Source organism: Meleagris gallopavo, chromosome 10, assembly GCF_905368555.1.
Source record: "Meleagris gallopavo chromosome 10, MGAL_WU_HG_1.1, whole genome shotgun sequence".
Classification (NCBI taxonomy): Eukaryota; Metazoa; Chordata; class Aves; order Galliformes; family Phasianidae; genus Meleagris; species Meleagris gallopavo.
The window spans coordinates 22993626-23008193 of NC_139413.1; the positions used below are offsets into that span (position 1 = coordinate 22993626).

Sequence of the window (14568 nt, forward strand, 5' to 3'; positions counted from 1 at the left end):
CTTGTATCTTTTAATCATTTTTAGTATCCACAGGAGTAAAAATCTTTTAATGTAGGTACTGTATCTCTGGAAAGATGAGAGAGGTAAAATCAGCCTATGACAGAAGTGAGCACTCGTGGGCTTTTTTAAAAAAATATATTTTAAATGTATCAAAGGAGTGAATTCAAAGGGTGCATGTAGATAGCCTTTGGTAGTTAGGTTGATGTGTGGGCTTTAGATCAGTGAGACTCAGCCATCAAGGTCCTTGCTTGCCTTACGCTTGTTTTCACACTCTACAGTGAACAGCAAGAACAATTATGCTTTGCCAGTTATTACATCATTTGAAAAGCCCACTCTAGGGCAATGAACTGATCTGGTTTCCCAAGTTTCAGGCCTGGATGGGTACATATGGTCCTGATGTTTGTGGGGGTAGACCTGAGATTTACAGTAAGCAAGAATGTTTAAAGAGAACTGCTCCATTCAGTGAAGCAAAAAGTGATAGAAATGTTAGTAAAATATCCCAGCCTAGCATTGCACACCTACAGAGATTTACACAATAGGCAGGATTGAAAACAAACATGAGAATAGATGCTACTTACTTCAGACCTTCACAGAAAAAAAACATCTAGTATATTTGGGTGAGGGGAAGTCTTTACTCAGGCAACATTTATTGAGATATAAACAATGTCCAATTGCAAAAACTAATTAAACAGCAGGGCTAGAGTAGCTGTTTTGCCTGCATGACTAGGATATAAGGTTTATAATCCACGCTGTTATAGGACAACAGGAAGAACAAATAACTGTCTATCCAAAGAGTCAGTTATGGCCTTCTCTTAGTAATAACATGCTCCAGAGGTCAAACAATAATTTTCTTTAAGTAATATAGTCAGTTTTCTATAGAGAAGCTAGATTACTGTTCAGTGTTTGTGAGGAAGCTGAAAGCAGCAAAAACAGCCTAATAAATATCACACTGTATTCATACACAATAGTCCACCCATTAGGTGCTCCTTCATACCCTTTGCTCTCACAGAACAAATTCTCTGATATTGAGTCATCTGCCTGTGAGGAATATCTGGTTTGTGAAGGACTCATATCAATAACCATATAGCATTTTGAAGTTTCCTTTTAAAGAAAATTTATTTACAAGTAAGACAGATATTTTGTGCATATATATAGACAAATAGTTCAGCTAAAGCCAGTTGAATGGCAGGTGCAGACAAGTCCATGTAGCTACAAGTTCATTGACAAATCCATCTCGCAGAGCTTCTTCAGAACTTTAATAAGTGATGGCAGCCAACATTTCCCTAAGCCCCCTAGTCTGCCTCCAGGTTATTCACAGGAAAGCTCCAAATTGCACCACCATCTCTGGCACTGGTCCTCTCTGGCAGCACCACACCTGTCACTATAGCCTGTCCAAACGCAATCCCTGTAACAAAGAAGTTTTCTTCTTGCTTGTCCTCTTGGTACTGGTGGCATGATACATCACTGCACCTCGTAAAGAAAAACACAGGTTTGGAGGCCAGACATAGGCTCCCACTTCAGTAAGCACTCTCCTTGAATGTTGCTCTATTAGAGGGGACTGAGAAGTACCATTTGTCATATGCCATGAACAGCTAATAACAAAGTATCTCCCAAAGAGTTCTCTTCCAAACCAATGATGTCCATGAACACAATTAAGACATCTTTTTGTTTTAAACAGTTATCTTGACCCGGAATAGAATCAAGTACATTCACTGTCCAACTGTCCAACTGTTGCCATCAAACAACACAAATTCTACGAGAAGGCTGCATACTGAGCAGCGATGTGCAAATGTACAGAAACCTTAAATAAGCGAATAGCGTTTAAAAGCACACATAATTTTCTCTCAGACCAAGTATCTGAAGCAATCCAAGTGGAAAAACAAACATTTTTAAATGTTTTTAAAATCCATAGCCTCTAGCAATGCGTTATAATGAACAGTAGATATACAACTGTACTCAAAACCTTAAATGTTTTCACAATAATTTTTACTTTTATTAATTTAATTTGCTGCATTTGAAGTCTGAAAGTAGCAAGGACAATTTCAAAAGAAAACTTCAAAAACAAGATATAACCAGAGACTTTTTGAGGATGAAAGAATACATGTAAGGAGGATCAAGACCCTACAGTGAGATCAGCTATTAGCTAATTAAATATGTGACTAAAATTCATCATTTTAAGTAGCAGACATATTGATGGCGAGCAATCTGGTAGGCAAACAAATGATAGTGGATTTTTTTTTCGTTTCTTCAGAGAGAAACATTTATCTTAATAAGATTCACTATGCCATAATACATGTGGAATAAGTCAACGTCTACTAATTAAAGGACACTGTCAACTTGATTTTCTAAACAGCTAATTAAAATATGTAGTATCTAATAGAGCACTTCTTGCAAAGTATGCTCTGTTTAAAAAATACGTTCCTATAAAAGTTACTTGTTTTTCTATTCCCTTGTGTTTGCTTTTTAATTGGTTTTTCTACAAAGGAGGATCTGCTGAACTAAGGTTCTATTTCTGTATCAAGTTCCATTAATGCACACCCCTGTACTTACGCAGGAACCAAATGATTTGTCAGTCTAAATGCCTACATAAGAAAACAATGACACTAATCCTAAGGGTTGCTGTTGTTGCTGTTTCAGGAATGACAAGGTTTACTCTTTGTGGTTTTTTTTCGGGGGGGTTAGATAATCTGTTACCTGACAGTGTAGAATTTTCAAAAATAATGCAATTTTCATATTGATAAGGAATCTTTAGCCTTCATTTTATAGATTAGATTAGTTTCTCAGAATAAGCGTGCTTCTCTATTTCTTATTCTGATTCTGTATGTAGCTTTTCCAAGAGAAAGAAGTTGTTGCAGATCTGTCAGCAAGGCTCTGGGAGTAGGAGGATGTTTGGATTTCCGGCATATTGCAACACAGTTCTTGGCCACGAGCAAAGCTATGTGTGTGAATCTCATTTTATATCCGTTGTTTGCAATACCACATATTTTAAGAGAAATTTGAAAGTCTCTGTACTCCTAATGCTAGATAAGTGATCACAATTCTTTCCCTAAAAGAAAATGAGATAGCAAAACAAACCTTTGCATATATCATGCCATGAGAGACAGTGGATGAACTGATGCTGTCATAGAAATAAAGCAAGCCCAGTTGTATCTTAGACAATTTGAGTCTGTATTCAAAGTTCTTAGTTCAAAGCTGCCTATCATTTGCAATGCTTGCTTCCTCTTTACGAATTCAGATTTAACATTTTCTATTGCATTTCCCTTAAAATATTACTAGCCAACTAATCTTATTAGTCAAATTCTTAAAACATATCTAAAATGTGTTTTTGTGGTGCAGGAATCTAATACAGTAAATTATGAAACTAGCACTCCCATTGTTTACTTTTCTCATTTCTCTCAGCCAATACATAGAAATCATCACCTTTCCAGCCAAGGCATATGTAATGTCCTTCAGAATGCATCAGAGCAAATACTTCACCAGCTGGAAGGATCCTTGTGGGAACAGCATTAGGTCCTTCCTACCTCAGGCAGCGTGGAACAAGCTCAGGATTTCCAAACGTCATCAACAACGAAGAGGTGATTTCAGCATGTACTAACAGCTAACACATAACATGTTAACACATTATAAACACACCCTTTCCTGTCATGTAAAATGTGCCCTTTTGGAGGTAAGTGCACAGTTCCTCCTGAATGATAGGGAAGTTCAAAGAGGTTTTGACAGTGTCTATAAGGACAATGACTTGAAACCAATCCTCCTCATTGTAAATAATTTCAGGGAAAGAAATGACTGAGTTGTACTGCCAAGGACTTGGGGCAGATGGAAAATTATTTTTACTCATCTATAACTGTAGGCATTCTGCAATGTTACCAGAAGTAAAAACCTGTTTTAGTCATTAACATAATCAGGTATGAATCAAAGTAACCTCAGGAGATGTTTGTGTAGAGAAAGCAGATATTCTTTTCACACAAACAAGCATTTTTCTTATCCTAACTTCATTTTAATGCATGTATATCTTTAATAAACAAAACCATTATTTTGAATTGTATCAGGAAATTTCTATCTTTAATATTGCTCAAACAAATAATGCTAAAATGTTAAAAGCATTTTGTTTTTTTTTTTTTTTCCATGCACATCTAACATGCTCATCGCCATAATGCAAGATTGTTAATGCCAAAAAAGTGAAGCAGTGATCTATAATTTTAAAATGCCAGTGATTCCAAGCTGTCACTGATCTTGGAAAATTTCCTCAGTAGCATGTGGAGATCAATAACTGTTTATAGACTTTTCAATCCTGGTTTATATGGAGCGTATTATTATGGACTATGTCAAATCTCTTAACTCTGAAGTGGAAGTCTGATATCACACACAAATCCACCCAAAATCCCATTCTGTGAAGACAAGAAGGACAATCTGGGGACCTATAGGCTAGTCAGCATTTGCTTTTCTCTGGGAAAATAATGGCGCACATCCTTAGATGTAATTTCTGGAGAAGGAGGAAGAGAAAGTGAATAGCAGTCAGCATGGATTGACCAAGGTTTGCCGTGCTTGACCAAGTGCATCTGTCTTCCATGATGGAATGGCAAGGTGTGCAAACCATGCTGTACCCCAACGCTGTAAAGAAACGAGATACGAAGTGTTCACGTGAAAAACACAATCAAATTCCATTATTCCATTTAATTAATTCAGACATACAGGTGCTAGCGTTTTCTTAAAATCGTAGGTTTCATCTCTTTAGTTACATCCATACTGTACATCCCTAGTAAGCAAGAAGAGTCCTCAACATGACTAATACTACTACAATATAGTCATTTGTTACATGACTGCACATTCTAAATGTGACAATATTTAGCAAACGGTAGAAATGCATACTGGAAATGAAACATACATTTTCTTCCTAATTCCTTTAATAAGAGTGTGTAAACATGTTAAATTGTGCAGTTTCATATCCAGTGTCTGATTTCTAGTATTACCAAAGACTGCCTTAAGGTATTTAAGCACTCTTTGTGCTGTGTTATCATAAATTAAAAAGACAAGCTATGAGAAAAGCTTACATACAAAATTAAAGCGGCTACTCCAATTCTCTAACTTTTGTGCAATTAAAGTCGCATAAAATGTGAGTTCTAAAATATGATAAATATACAAAATTAGTAAGCATGGGAAAATCTAGAAGTTCTTTTTGGGTATACGTTGGTAGGTTTGCCACAAACTAAAGCCAAAGGCTGACTTCTTTTAGTCACATGAGAATACCACACTCAACTTCCACTGGTGTAGTACCGTGTATATCAGTAGAGGAAGCAGTATGAACCTATCCAAATAAGAAAAAAATAACATTAAGATAAATATATGATTCATCTTTGTCTTTGTTTTTGTTTTTTTCCACTTCAGGCTGGCAAACAAGAATAAGTAGAAAAAGGGGGTAGAAGACTTGCTAAAATTCAGTTCAAAAAGAAGACATTTAAATTGGTACATAAAAAAACAATTGTTACACTGGTTGTTCAAGGGAGAGTGAATAAGAAGTTACATGGCTCTGAGGCCTGATCTTTTAAGCCGCTCCTAATTAAATGCATCTTTCCTCCTACTTCATGCTAAGAGTCTTCCAGGTTACTGGCTGTATTAAGTGAAAATTAGATGCTCATTCAATGTATCTGCATGAATGTTGTAAAGTTGATTGAAAAAAAAGATAATGTGTGAAGTCTGTGTTAAAAAAGAACATTGCTGATTCATTCTAATGTGCTTAGAAGTTCCTGAACTCCTATGCTTGATCAGTACCTCATAGTATAGGTCAAAATCCTTAGCAGATAAATGCTTAATCCAAGATAAATCGTAATAAATCCAAATGAGATTAGACCTGTACTGAAATATTCAATGAATGGTGTAAAAACATGTTTGAGTGACTGTGATAAATCAGTTGGACTCACTGACTAAATTATGCGGAGAACTTCAGAGAGGGTGCAATAGCAGTCAAAAGAAAAGCGGGAATTTTCTGATAAATGCCACTTGGGGGGCAGCGTGGAGAGTTCTTAACCAATCTCACTTCTTAACACTATTCTTCTGATCAGCTAAAGGGCTGATCAGAGATGAGTCTTCATGGTTTAAATCAGTGCTCTGATAGTCACCTGCTTTCCAAAAAAATGTTTTATTTATTTCTTCCTCCCAACTCCTACTATTCTGAATCTAAGTAAAACCAGAAAGAGACTTAAGGCTAATCTTCAGTGGGATCCACCATCATTTTCATCCCCTCTCTATACAGTAGCTTATGATGACTGGATGTCATGCTCAGTATTTATAGTGAGCCACATCTCTGCATATTTTCAAAAATCAGGAAGACATGTTAACTAAATCTTACAGTGCTTGATGGGCTAAATGCGTTACGATAGAGCTGGACAAGAAGATTAATAAAAAGTAGTTTCCCTCTGAAATCTGAAATTGGTATGGAAGTCTAGAATCCTTCTTTAGCTGGAAGAATTTTCAGCCATCTTTCTTGTAACACAAGTACAATCTCTTAACCTTCCCATTATAAACAAACTGAAATTGCAGTCTCGAAGCCACATTTTTACAAGTCTTTTCTTATGTAATAATAAAACATCTAACAAATTTTGTTCTATGGTACCACATTGCCTTACATTCAATATCTAATTATAATTTAAAAAATCACTCCTCAATACACTGTAACATGATCTAAATGAAAATCCTGAATGAATCTGGCCATATAGTTTATTAGCATTCCTGAAGAATACCCATTGTTGGAACACTGGTTGCACAGGAGTTTTGACTACGTGAAGAATCGAAGTTTGTATCTGATGTCTTTTAAGCCTTTTATGTGTTTATAGCTTTTATAGTCAGTTGCAAAGATAAGCTTACCTTGAAAATTATACTCTCCCTCTATTACAAAAAAAAAAACAACACAGATACTTATTTCTGACAACATTTGGTATTTACTCTAAAAAGTGGTATGCATTAACAATATACTGATCTAGAGTACTGTACTCTGAATAGGAGATTTCAACTTCATGCTCATATAGCCCCGTGAAGCTATTAGATTTTGTCACTGACATTAGTATTTCTTATTCATCGTAACGTAATACAATCAAACTGTGATGATTTCAACAGTGAACCAGGTAAGCCACTTCTCATTAGCAAATCACACCCCCTCCATTCGGCCCAGGTTCCTAAACTTCTACGGAGCCTATTGTTGGGTGCTCAGATTAGACAAAGAAATGGGGCGGACTGTGGGAGGAGTAATATGAATTAGATGCTCAGGAAGAGACAGATGTGCGTAGACAAAGCAACACAGGTGCTTTCCTAATTCCTGTGTAGAATGAGCCCTCACAGCCTCTGAGTTGAGACTACACAGCATTTTCATTGCCTACAACATAGGACTCATTTTTCTGAAGGAGAAACGTAAGTTCTTATTTTAGAAGGCGTTTTTGTTGGTGGCTTTGATATGTAACTAAGAAATGAAGTGACATGAGAATGAAGTAAATCTACTCTGCATACTACGTAGTTAAAAAATATATTAGCACTATTCATTTGTAAGAAACATATTGATAACAATCCACGTTTCTTCGTATTTGAACAGACCTACGTAGATTTGTCTTTTTTAGAATAAATTTCAGTCTGTACTCTGAAGATTACAGAAGACTTTCTTAGCACTATTTACTATTATAGTTTTAAAAGACAGTTAGGAATATCCTATGAATCCAGACTCGTATCAGCAAGGAAATATCACACAAGGATCATTAACTGTGTGATGCAGACCTTTTTCTACGCTTGTGGAGATACACTTGCATTGTAACCAATATTTAGTATAGTTTTTAAATATTTTTTTCAATAATCTAATAAATCATTGGAAACAACTGAAATACGGAAAAGTGCAGATTCAATATACTGTAAATTAAAAAAAAAAAACAGCACATCTTTCTAAAAGTTGTAATTTAATTTAGGCATATAGGACTTTAGAATGAAATGGTTTTAGAAAAGTTGTGGTCTCATTAGGTGATATCTTTTAATGGACTATGTCCTTGTTTGAAAATGGACTTCTCAATTTTTAAGAATATCAATACCACCTTGAAAGATGGCTGTAGAGGCTGCGAGTCAGGAAGGATCTCCTTAATTCTGTCAAAATATACCAAAAGAAAAGGTGCGGAGTATCTACAAGTACAGCAACACAACTTAGGTTTGAGAGAAGTATTTTGCTACCAGCATACTGCTTAGGGATATGACATTTCTCATATATTAAGACTGCTAGAATGCACTAACAAAAAAAAAAAGAAAAAAAAAGTTTCCAGAAAAAAAAAAAGAAAAAAAAGAAAGAAAAAAAAAGGAAGAAATCTTAATTTAGCTCTGTCTACTTTTCTGGTAATTGCATTTCATAACCTCATTTTTTAGAATAATTTGTTTCATAGGATGCCTGTACAGACAATATCACAGGTCCTTTCTGTATGTGCTAGTTTGTCTCTAAAATGAGGATTCTGACCAAACTAATAGACAGATGAAGCCAAACAAACAAATTGCTGCTATGCTAATTTCTGAAACAGATGGATCTGATCCAGTATTTGCTAGCAAATGCAATTCATTGTCAATCTAACACAGAATCATGTATGTCTTTCTGTCATTCTGTTATGTATAGCAAATACGGAAAAATCTGGCCGAGGATACCCCGCCCACAGCTAAATTTATACACAAAGAACTGAAAATCAAAGTCCATAAACAAGTACAAATTCTGCCATCCTTAGTGGAAGCAGAGATTAGGCCTCTGTTTTGAAGTCCCAGGTACAGATCTTCAAAAGCCCTGAGATGTTAGGGCGACAGTCTTCCCTCGCTATGTGGTAGAAATACCCTTGAAATTAATGCAGGTTGCATTCAGGCTTGCAACACGAGTGTACCACACAAACCACACTGTAAACTTTTAGTTTTCTAGAGATATTTTATTTAAATAGCTGCGGCTTTATTACCCCTAATCGAGCTGCAGAGAAAAAGCACTAAAAAAGCGAAGGGTTTGCAGCCAGCCCCCTGCCCAGGCCAGCAGTCAGCCTGCAGCCCGCTCAGCTTCCGAGGCGGTCTGTCTCTGCTGTTGGTGCATCTTCGGCTAAATTTAGCCTAATGTTAAGAATGACCTACACTGCAAGGAAATAAACTGTTTGAAAAAATATAGGACAAAGCTTATGTTTAAGGGAAAGCTTCCCACAATGTTCTATTTGTGGCACACGATCATACATTTGTGTCACATCATCTTATCCGTTCCTTGAGCATTGATTGAAAAAGAGGCTTTTTAACCTGCTCAAAATTCTTCTTTGTACATCTTTATCGGAGGAGGTCACTGGCGGCAAGGAAGCACCCCCAGGCAGGGGTCTGCACGCACCGCGTCCCACCGGCTGCCTTTCATTTATTTCCAGCTCCACTCCGCGAGGCACCTGGATGCGTCGCGGCCCCGGGAGGGAGCAGAGTCTGCACACCCGCTGGGTACGTTACCCCGGCTCGGTTCTTCCCTTCAGGCACCCACCTCCGGGCTCACCCCGCCCGGGGCTCACCGAGCCACGCGGGCTTCCCTCCCCTCCCCACCCCGGCCGCCCTACAGCTCTCCCGGCTGCCGCCGCCGCCGAGCACGGAGCCGACTCCCCGCAGCGCCTGCCGAGATAAAAAGCCCATCCCCGCTCCCCCAACCCCTAATCCGCCGGGCGCTGCCGCCGACAAGATGGCGGCGCCGCTTCACGCCGCTGCGTAGTGCCGCGTCCCGCCCCGCTTTGCAGCGCGGGAGACCCCGCAGCCGCCACGTGCCGCCGCAGCCACCGTCGCACGCGCTGCTCGGGCCGCCGACTCCGCGCCTCCTGCAACCCGTGGCGGAAGATGCGCGTGCACCGCGCGGTGAGGCGCGGGATGGGGGCTGCGGGGTGGGGGGGAGCACAGTGTGGGGGTCCTGCGGGGTCGGGGGGGGGCTTATAAAGTAGGGCTGAAAAATGGATTCGGGGAGTTTTCTGAACTTTTCTTTGTGGGATGGGGGAAGGTGGGAGAGGGCTGCAATTAATTAAGGTCTTAGCAGGTCGCTTCATGCTCAGCAGTGTTGCTTATTGCGATATTGCATATAAACGGGGGAAAAGAGTGAACTTTGCAAGTATTTCAGTTTGTTTTGCGGTGAGTCAGTGCAAGTAATGTGTTAAAAGTGGCTGCTCATTTGCGCCTGCTGCCCCAGCACGTGCTGCAGTACTGCACAGGTGCGGGTGAGGCTGTTGTGCCAGCACCTGTCTGCTCGAGGTTAAGAAAACGGTTAGGATCTTTAAAGTAAGCTTTTTTTTTTTTAAGCCGTTCACATTTATTTATTTGTTTAAAGCACCTTGAAGGGCACTGTGAGGAGTGCGGTGCTGGGGGCTGTGGGGAGCAACCTGCGGCGTGGTCAAAGCAGAACCCCGTGGGCATTCAGTGTGAGTTCATCACCTGTGCTGAGCGATGTGTGGGTGGTGGGGGTGCTGAAACAACGAGAAGTAAATCAAATTTGTATGCCAGGTAGCGTTCAGAGGTGTTAAAGTGTTGTGGCATTTATTTGGTTGTTAATGTTTGGAGTTTTTTTAGGGGAAAGCAAGAGAAGAAGTCGTAGCAAATTAATTCAATTAAGGCTTGGGTTTTAAAAAAATAGACTGATTAGGAGATGAGGCTTATGGCTGTGCAGGCAACAAGGCCTTCGTGCAGGAATGAGCCTTTTCCCTCACCAACTGCACGTGACTTCCATTGGCCTGTCAATTCCTATTGTATGTAAGACATTTTAAGAGTTTCAAAAAGTATGATTTTGGCACAGAAAGAACTTTAAAAGATAGTTTTTTTTCTCAGCTGCACTGGTCTTGGTAGGGTGATAGATTCATTTCTACGCTGCTCTGGGGGGACGTGGAGGCTGTTAGTTGTAAATCATCTTGGTGTTGGCGTTCTGGCATTTTGTGTGGTAATTCCTTTTTGTACCTGTTTTTATTTTTTCCTAGGCATATTTGAGGTTATTATAGCTTTTTTCTATATTAAACTTCAATTTTCTGGGAATAGATATGTAGCAAATAAGTTCTTTAACTCTGTCGGCGTTCTTGGCACGTTTCTGACAGCGTTAACTACCTGGTAGTGTTCAGATTGGCCTGGTACCATTTTGAAGAATTGGATTAGTAATCCAAGTGGATGTATTTCTATGGAAAGATACTACATGAGAAAAGTAGTGAAACCTTAATAATGTCAGTTAGATTACTATTATCTGTAACTTCTTTTTTAGCCTTAAGGAAAGTTCGTACCTACCAGATAAATACATGAAATTGCATCATATTTTTTACATTGGTCTGGCAGCCTTGGATATAAGAGCAGGTGGAGTGCAGTGGCCCTAATGTGGCTGTGCATCAGGACCCATTTCTGTGAGCTCTGGGTTTGTTCAGAGTGAATAGGGGGAGTGCACCGTAATTAGAATTCTGGCCTTGTGAGAATAATACTGTCCTAGGCAGGAAAGAGTGCCTCAGACTAATTACAAAATAGGCCTGCTGTGTGAAGTTAAGTTTCTGTGGCGTGTTCTTCAGTTTTGCTCAGTTTTGGGAGAATTTGGCTGGGAGAATCTTACATCAGAGAACAGGGAAGTACAAACAAGATCAGGATTAAAACGGCAGGCTGAAAAATCGTGCCTAAGCTGTGTAACAGTGACAAAATAATTGTGATCACTTACAATTAGCCTGTTTGCTTTGCAGTACCAATTCAGATTTTTCTAAGGAAGTATATACGCTTGTGTTTTTTAATTAGCTCTCCTTGATTTTTCTTGCGTATCTTAATTAAAAGTTTGGTGGTTGTTGTTAATTATGATGTACTTGTTTAGCTTTTTGTTTAGTCTTTGTTCTGTTTATGAATGCTGCCTTCGAACAGCATTGCTCTTACTCAAACATCTTGCCTGATCGTTTTCCTCTGGGGTTACAGAAATGATAATCAGCCTTATGCTTGTGCTGTTTCCAGGTGCCAGCCAGAGACTCTTTGGAAACGACAGCTCAACAAACAGGCATTCGTGCTCTGCCCTGACCGAGTGCTGCTTGACAGGGACGCAATTTTAAAGCATTAAGTGCTGGTCACTGGCCTGACCTGCTGGTGGGACTTGGTGTGTCCCTTTGCTTCCAGTTGGAGTTTTGATGCTTCCTTTGTTTGGTTTTAGTATGGAAAGAGATTTTTGCAGTGCAGGATCTAAGTGTGTGTTATGCTTCCTGTAGCCTTTTGTATTCTAGCAGTTTTTGTCCCCAAACTGTAGTAACTATAGCACAGAAGCACAGAAAACTCCTAACCTCCTGTAAAATGGAATAACATATAAATATTACAATATATTACTAGACTCAAAAAGCAATTGACTTGTGAACGGGGCTTGATGGAACACTTTATTCACAGTGTCTTTTCATTATTTATTCAGATAATTGATGCAATGTTTGAAGTCCCCAAAGTGCACAGATGCTTCTGCAATTTCAATGATGTAGTAAACTATTTTTCAAGAAAAAAAATGCTTGTATATCCTCACAATAGAGAAAATATGTAGCCTTTGTCCTAGTAATGATGTGAAGTTAATGCATGGGAGAGTGAGTTTGGGATTTCCATAAATTAAGGGTTTTTCCCCCTCTTCAACAGTTGGTTTTAGTGTTGGAAAAAGTAAATATAGCTTCCAAATAAGTTTTTAAGAATTCAGTAAAAAATAATAGCTCTAATAATCCCCTACCTCCTCCTGATTGTCAAAAGTAATAATAACAAATGGTATTTGTGAAACTACACTGATACTTTTCCAGTTCAAGAATACAATGAACAGATGCCTTCTATTCCCATCCACTTCAGCATGTTTACTGTGCCTAGGTCATATTCTTGTTTTCGTGTTTCTAAGTGCTCCTATAGCTGCTTCCTTCTAAATGCAGTCAGCTGCTCCCTGATTTGGTTTACGTGCTCTTAGTGTCTCCCTCGGGTTCTCTCCATTCACCCGTCTTTCACAACAGACTCTGCAAGCTTTGTTAATCAGCTCATCCATTTGCATTAGAACAATTTTCTTTTCCAGTGCAAGAAAAATTGTTTGCACCCCTCAATGCTTGCTGTCATTCCTAAGTTTGAAGCAAATCTGTTCCTGTGTCTAAGTTTATTATCAAATTTATCATTTGCTGTACTCACAGCTAATGTTGTGGGGTTTCTTTTTGCATGTGTGTCCGCTTATGTTATCTAGCCCCTTGCCTGCCTTTTAAAAAAGGAGAAAAATCTTTCTTCTTGATTGATTTCTTCCACTTGGTTCCTTTCATCTTCTTCACTGACTGGTAGTTTTGTCACTTCTGGGATTTCATGCACTATTTCCAACAGGGTTGACTTTATTTGAACCGTTGTCCTCCATACTTCCTTGCAATGTATAATCCTTGCATCTTATTATTTAAGTTACCCTTTATTTCTAGTTTTCAGCTAGGTGCACTGGCCTGCTATAAAAAAATATGTAACTGCTGATGCTTCCTTGAGGGTAGGATGTAAATAGTGGATTTTAATCTTCCCTGCAAGCCTGTTCACTCTGTACCCTTTTTGTCTTTATTTGTGCTTAGAAGGTATAATTGCAAATTTGTACTGAGTGTTTTCACACCCCAGTTCATGCACTTTGACATCCTTTCTAGTTGCAGCAGCCCATGTGAGGTTACCTTTGGTTGAGCTCACTGATAATGTAGAACTCCAATCCTCCAAGGTATATCAAAACTGTCATAATTTAGTAGGAGCACTGTTATTGGAGAGGCTTGCTAGGTCCAAAAGAGAAGGTCTGGAGCCCTTGGGGCAAGGAAGGCTTGCTTATCTCCTGTGCGCATTGCCCACTAAGACCTCAAAACCTCATTCTTCTAGGCATGTTCTTTGACCAGGTGCAGGATGCTAAACACTGTTTTATGTCTAGCTGTGAAGATTTACTCACCTTGTGCATGCTGTTTTGTGGAAATAATAATATCCCCAGCTAATCTGGTTCAGTTTGTTGAGGAATATTGCAAGTTAGCCAATGCCTGGGTGATCCCAGTTTCCTGGGCATCTGCAGAGCACTTGGTTTTGGCTGCTTTGGGTATGTAGGGCTTGGTTGTCCCAAATCAGGTTATGCTGCAGTGTAGTATTGAGTACTAGTGGCTTTGCTAGAGGTTGTTGCTGTTTATAGATGGGAGGCTAGCAAGCTCTGTTTAAAAAGTGTTTATATGAATCCAGTCATGTACTTGAGACTCCTGTTTCCAGGTCTGTCACTTGCCAGTAACATAAAACCATTCCTCATTCAAGTGGATGTGTTTTCAAATAGTTTTTGTTGGTGATTTTTTTTAATCTTAGTTTTCTAAGAAAAGTCCTTACTCTGTCCTGCTTGTTTATTTGTCATATGTTCTGTGCTTGATGGCTTTCTAACCCCTTGGCCTGTCTGGAATGAATGACAGAAAGGTGGGAGTTTCAAAGATGCTAAGCTGATACCAGCTTTGTGAAACTTCTTGATGAGTAAAGCAGGTTCCAGAAGAATTAAGTTGCTTTGAAAAGGACAAAATCTGAACTTGCAGTTTCACTTGCTTTTGGATTGTCCTCACTGTTCTGTTGTCCTTCAAG

The 14568-nt window shown here is 39.0% G+C and overlaps 1 protein-coding gene across 1 annotated transcript in view; it reads left to right on the plus strand.

The window, feature by feature from the left end:
- Window positions 1–9709: 9709 nt before the first annotated feature.
- Window positions 9710–14568, plus strand: part of ELAVL4 (ELAV like RNA binding protein 4) — a 74254-nt gene continuing 69395 nt past the window's right edge. Inside the window, exon 1 of the mRNA XM_085231638.1 lies at window positions 9710–9864. Within this exon, the coding sequence (XP_085087764.1) occupies window positions 9847–9864 (18 nt within the window). The 5' untranslated portion in view covers window positions 9710–9846. The remainder of the gene's footprint in view (window positions 9865–14568) is intronic.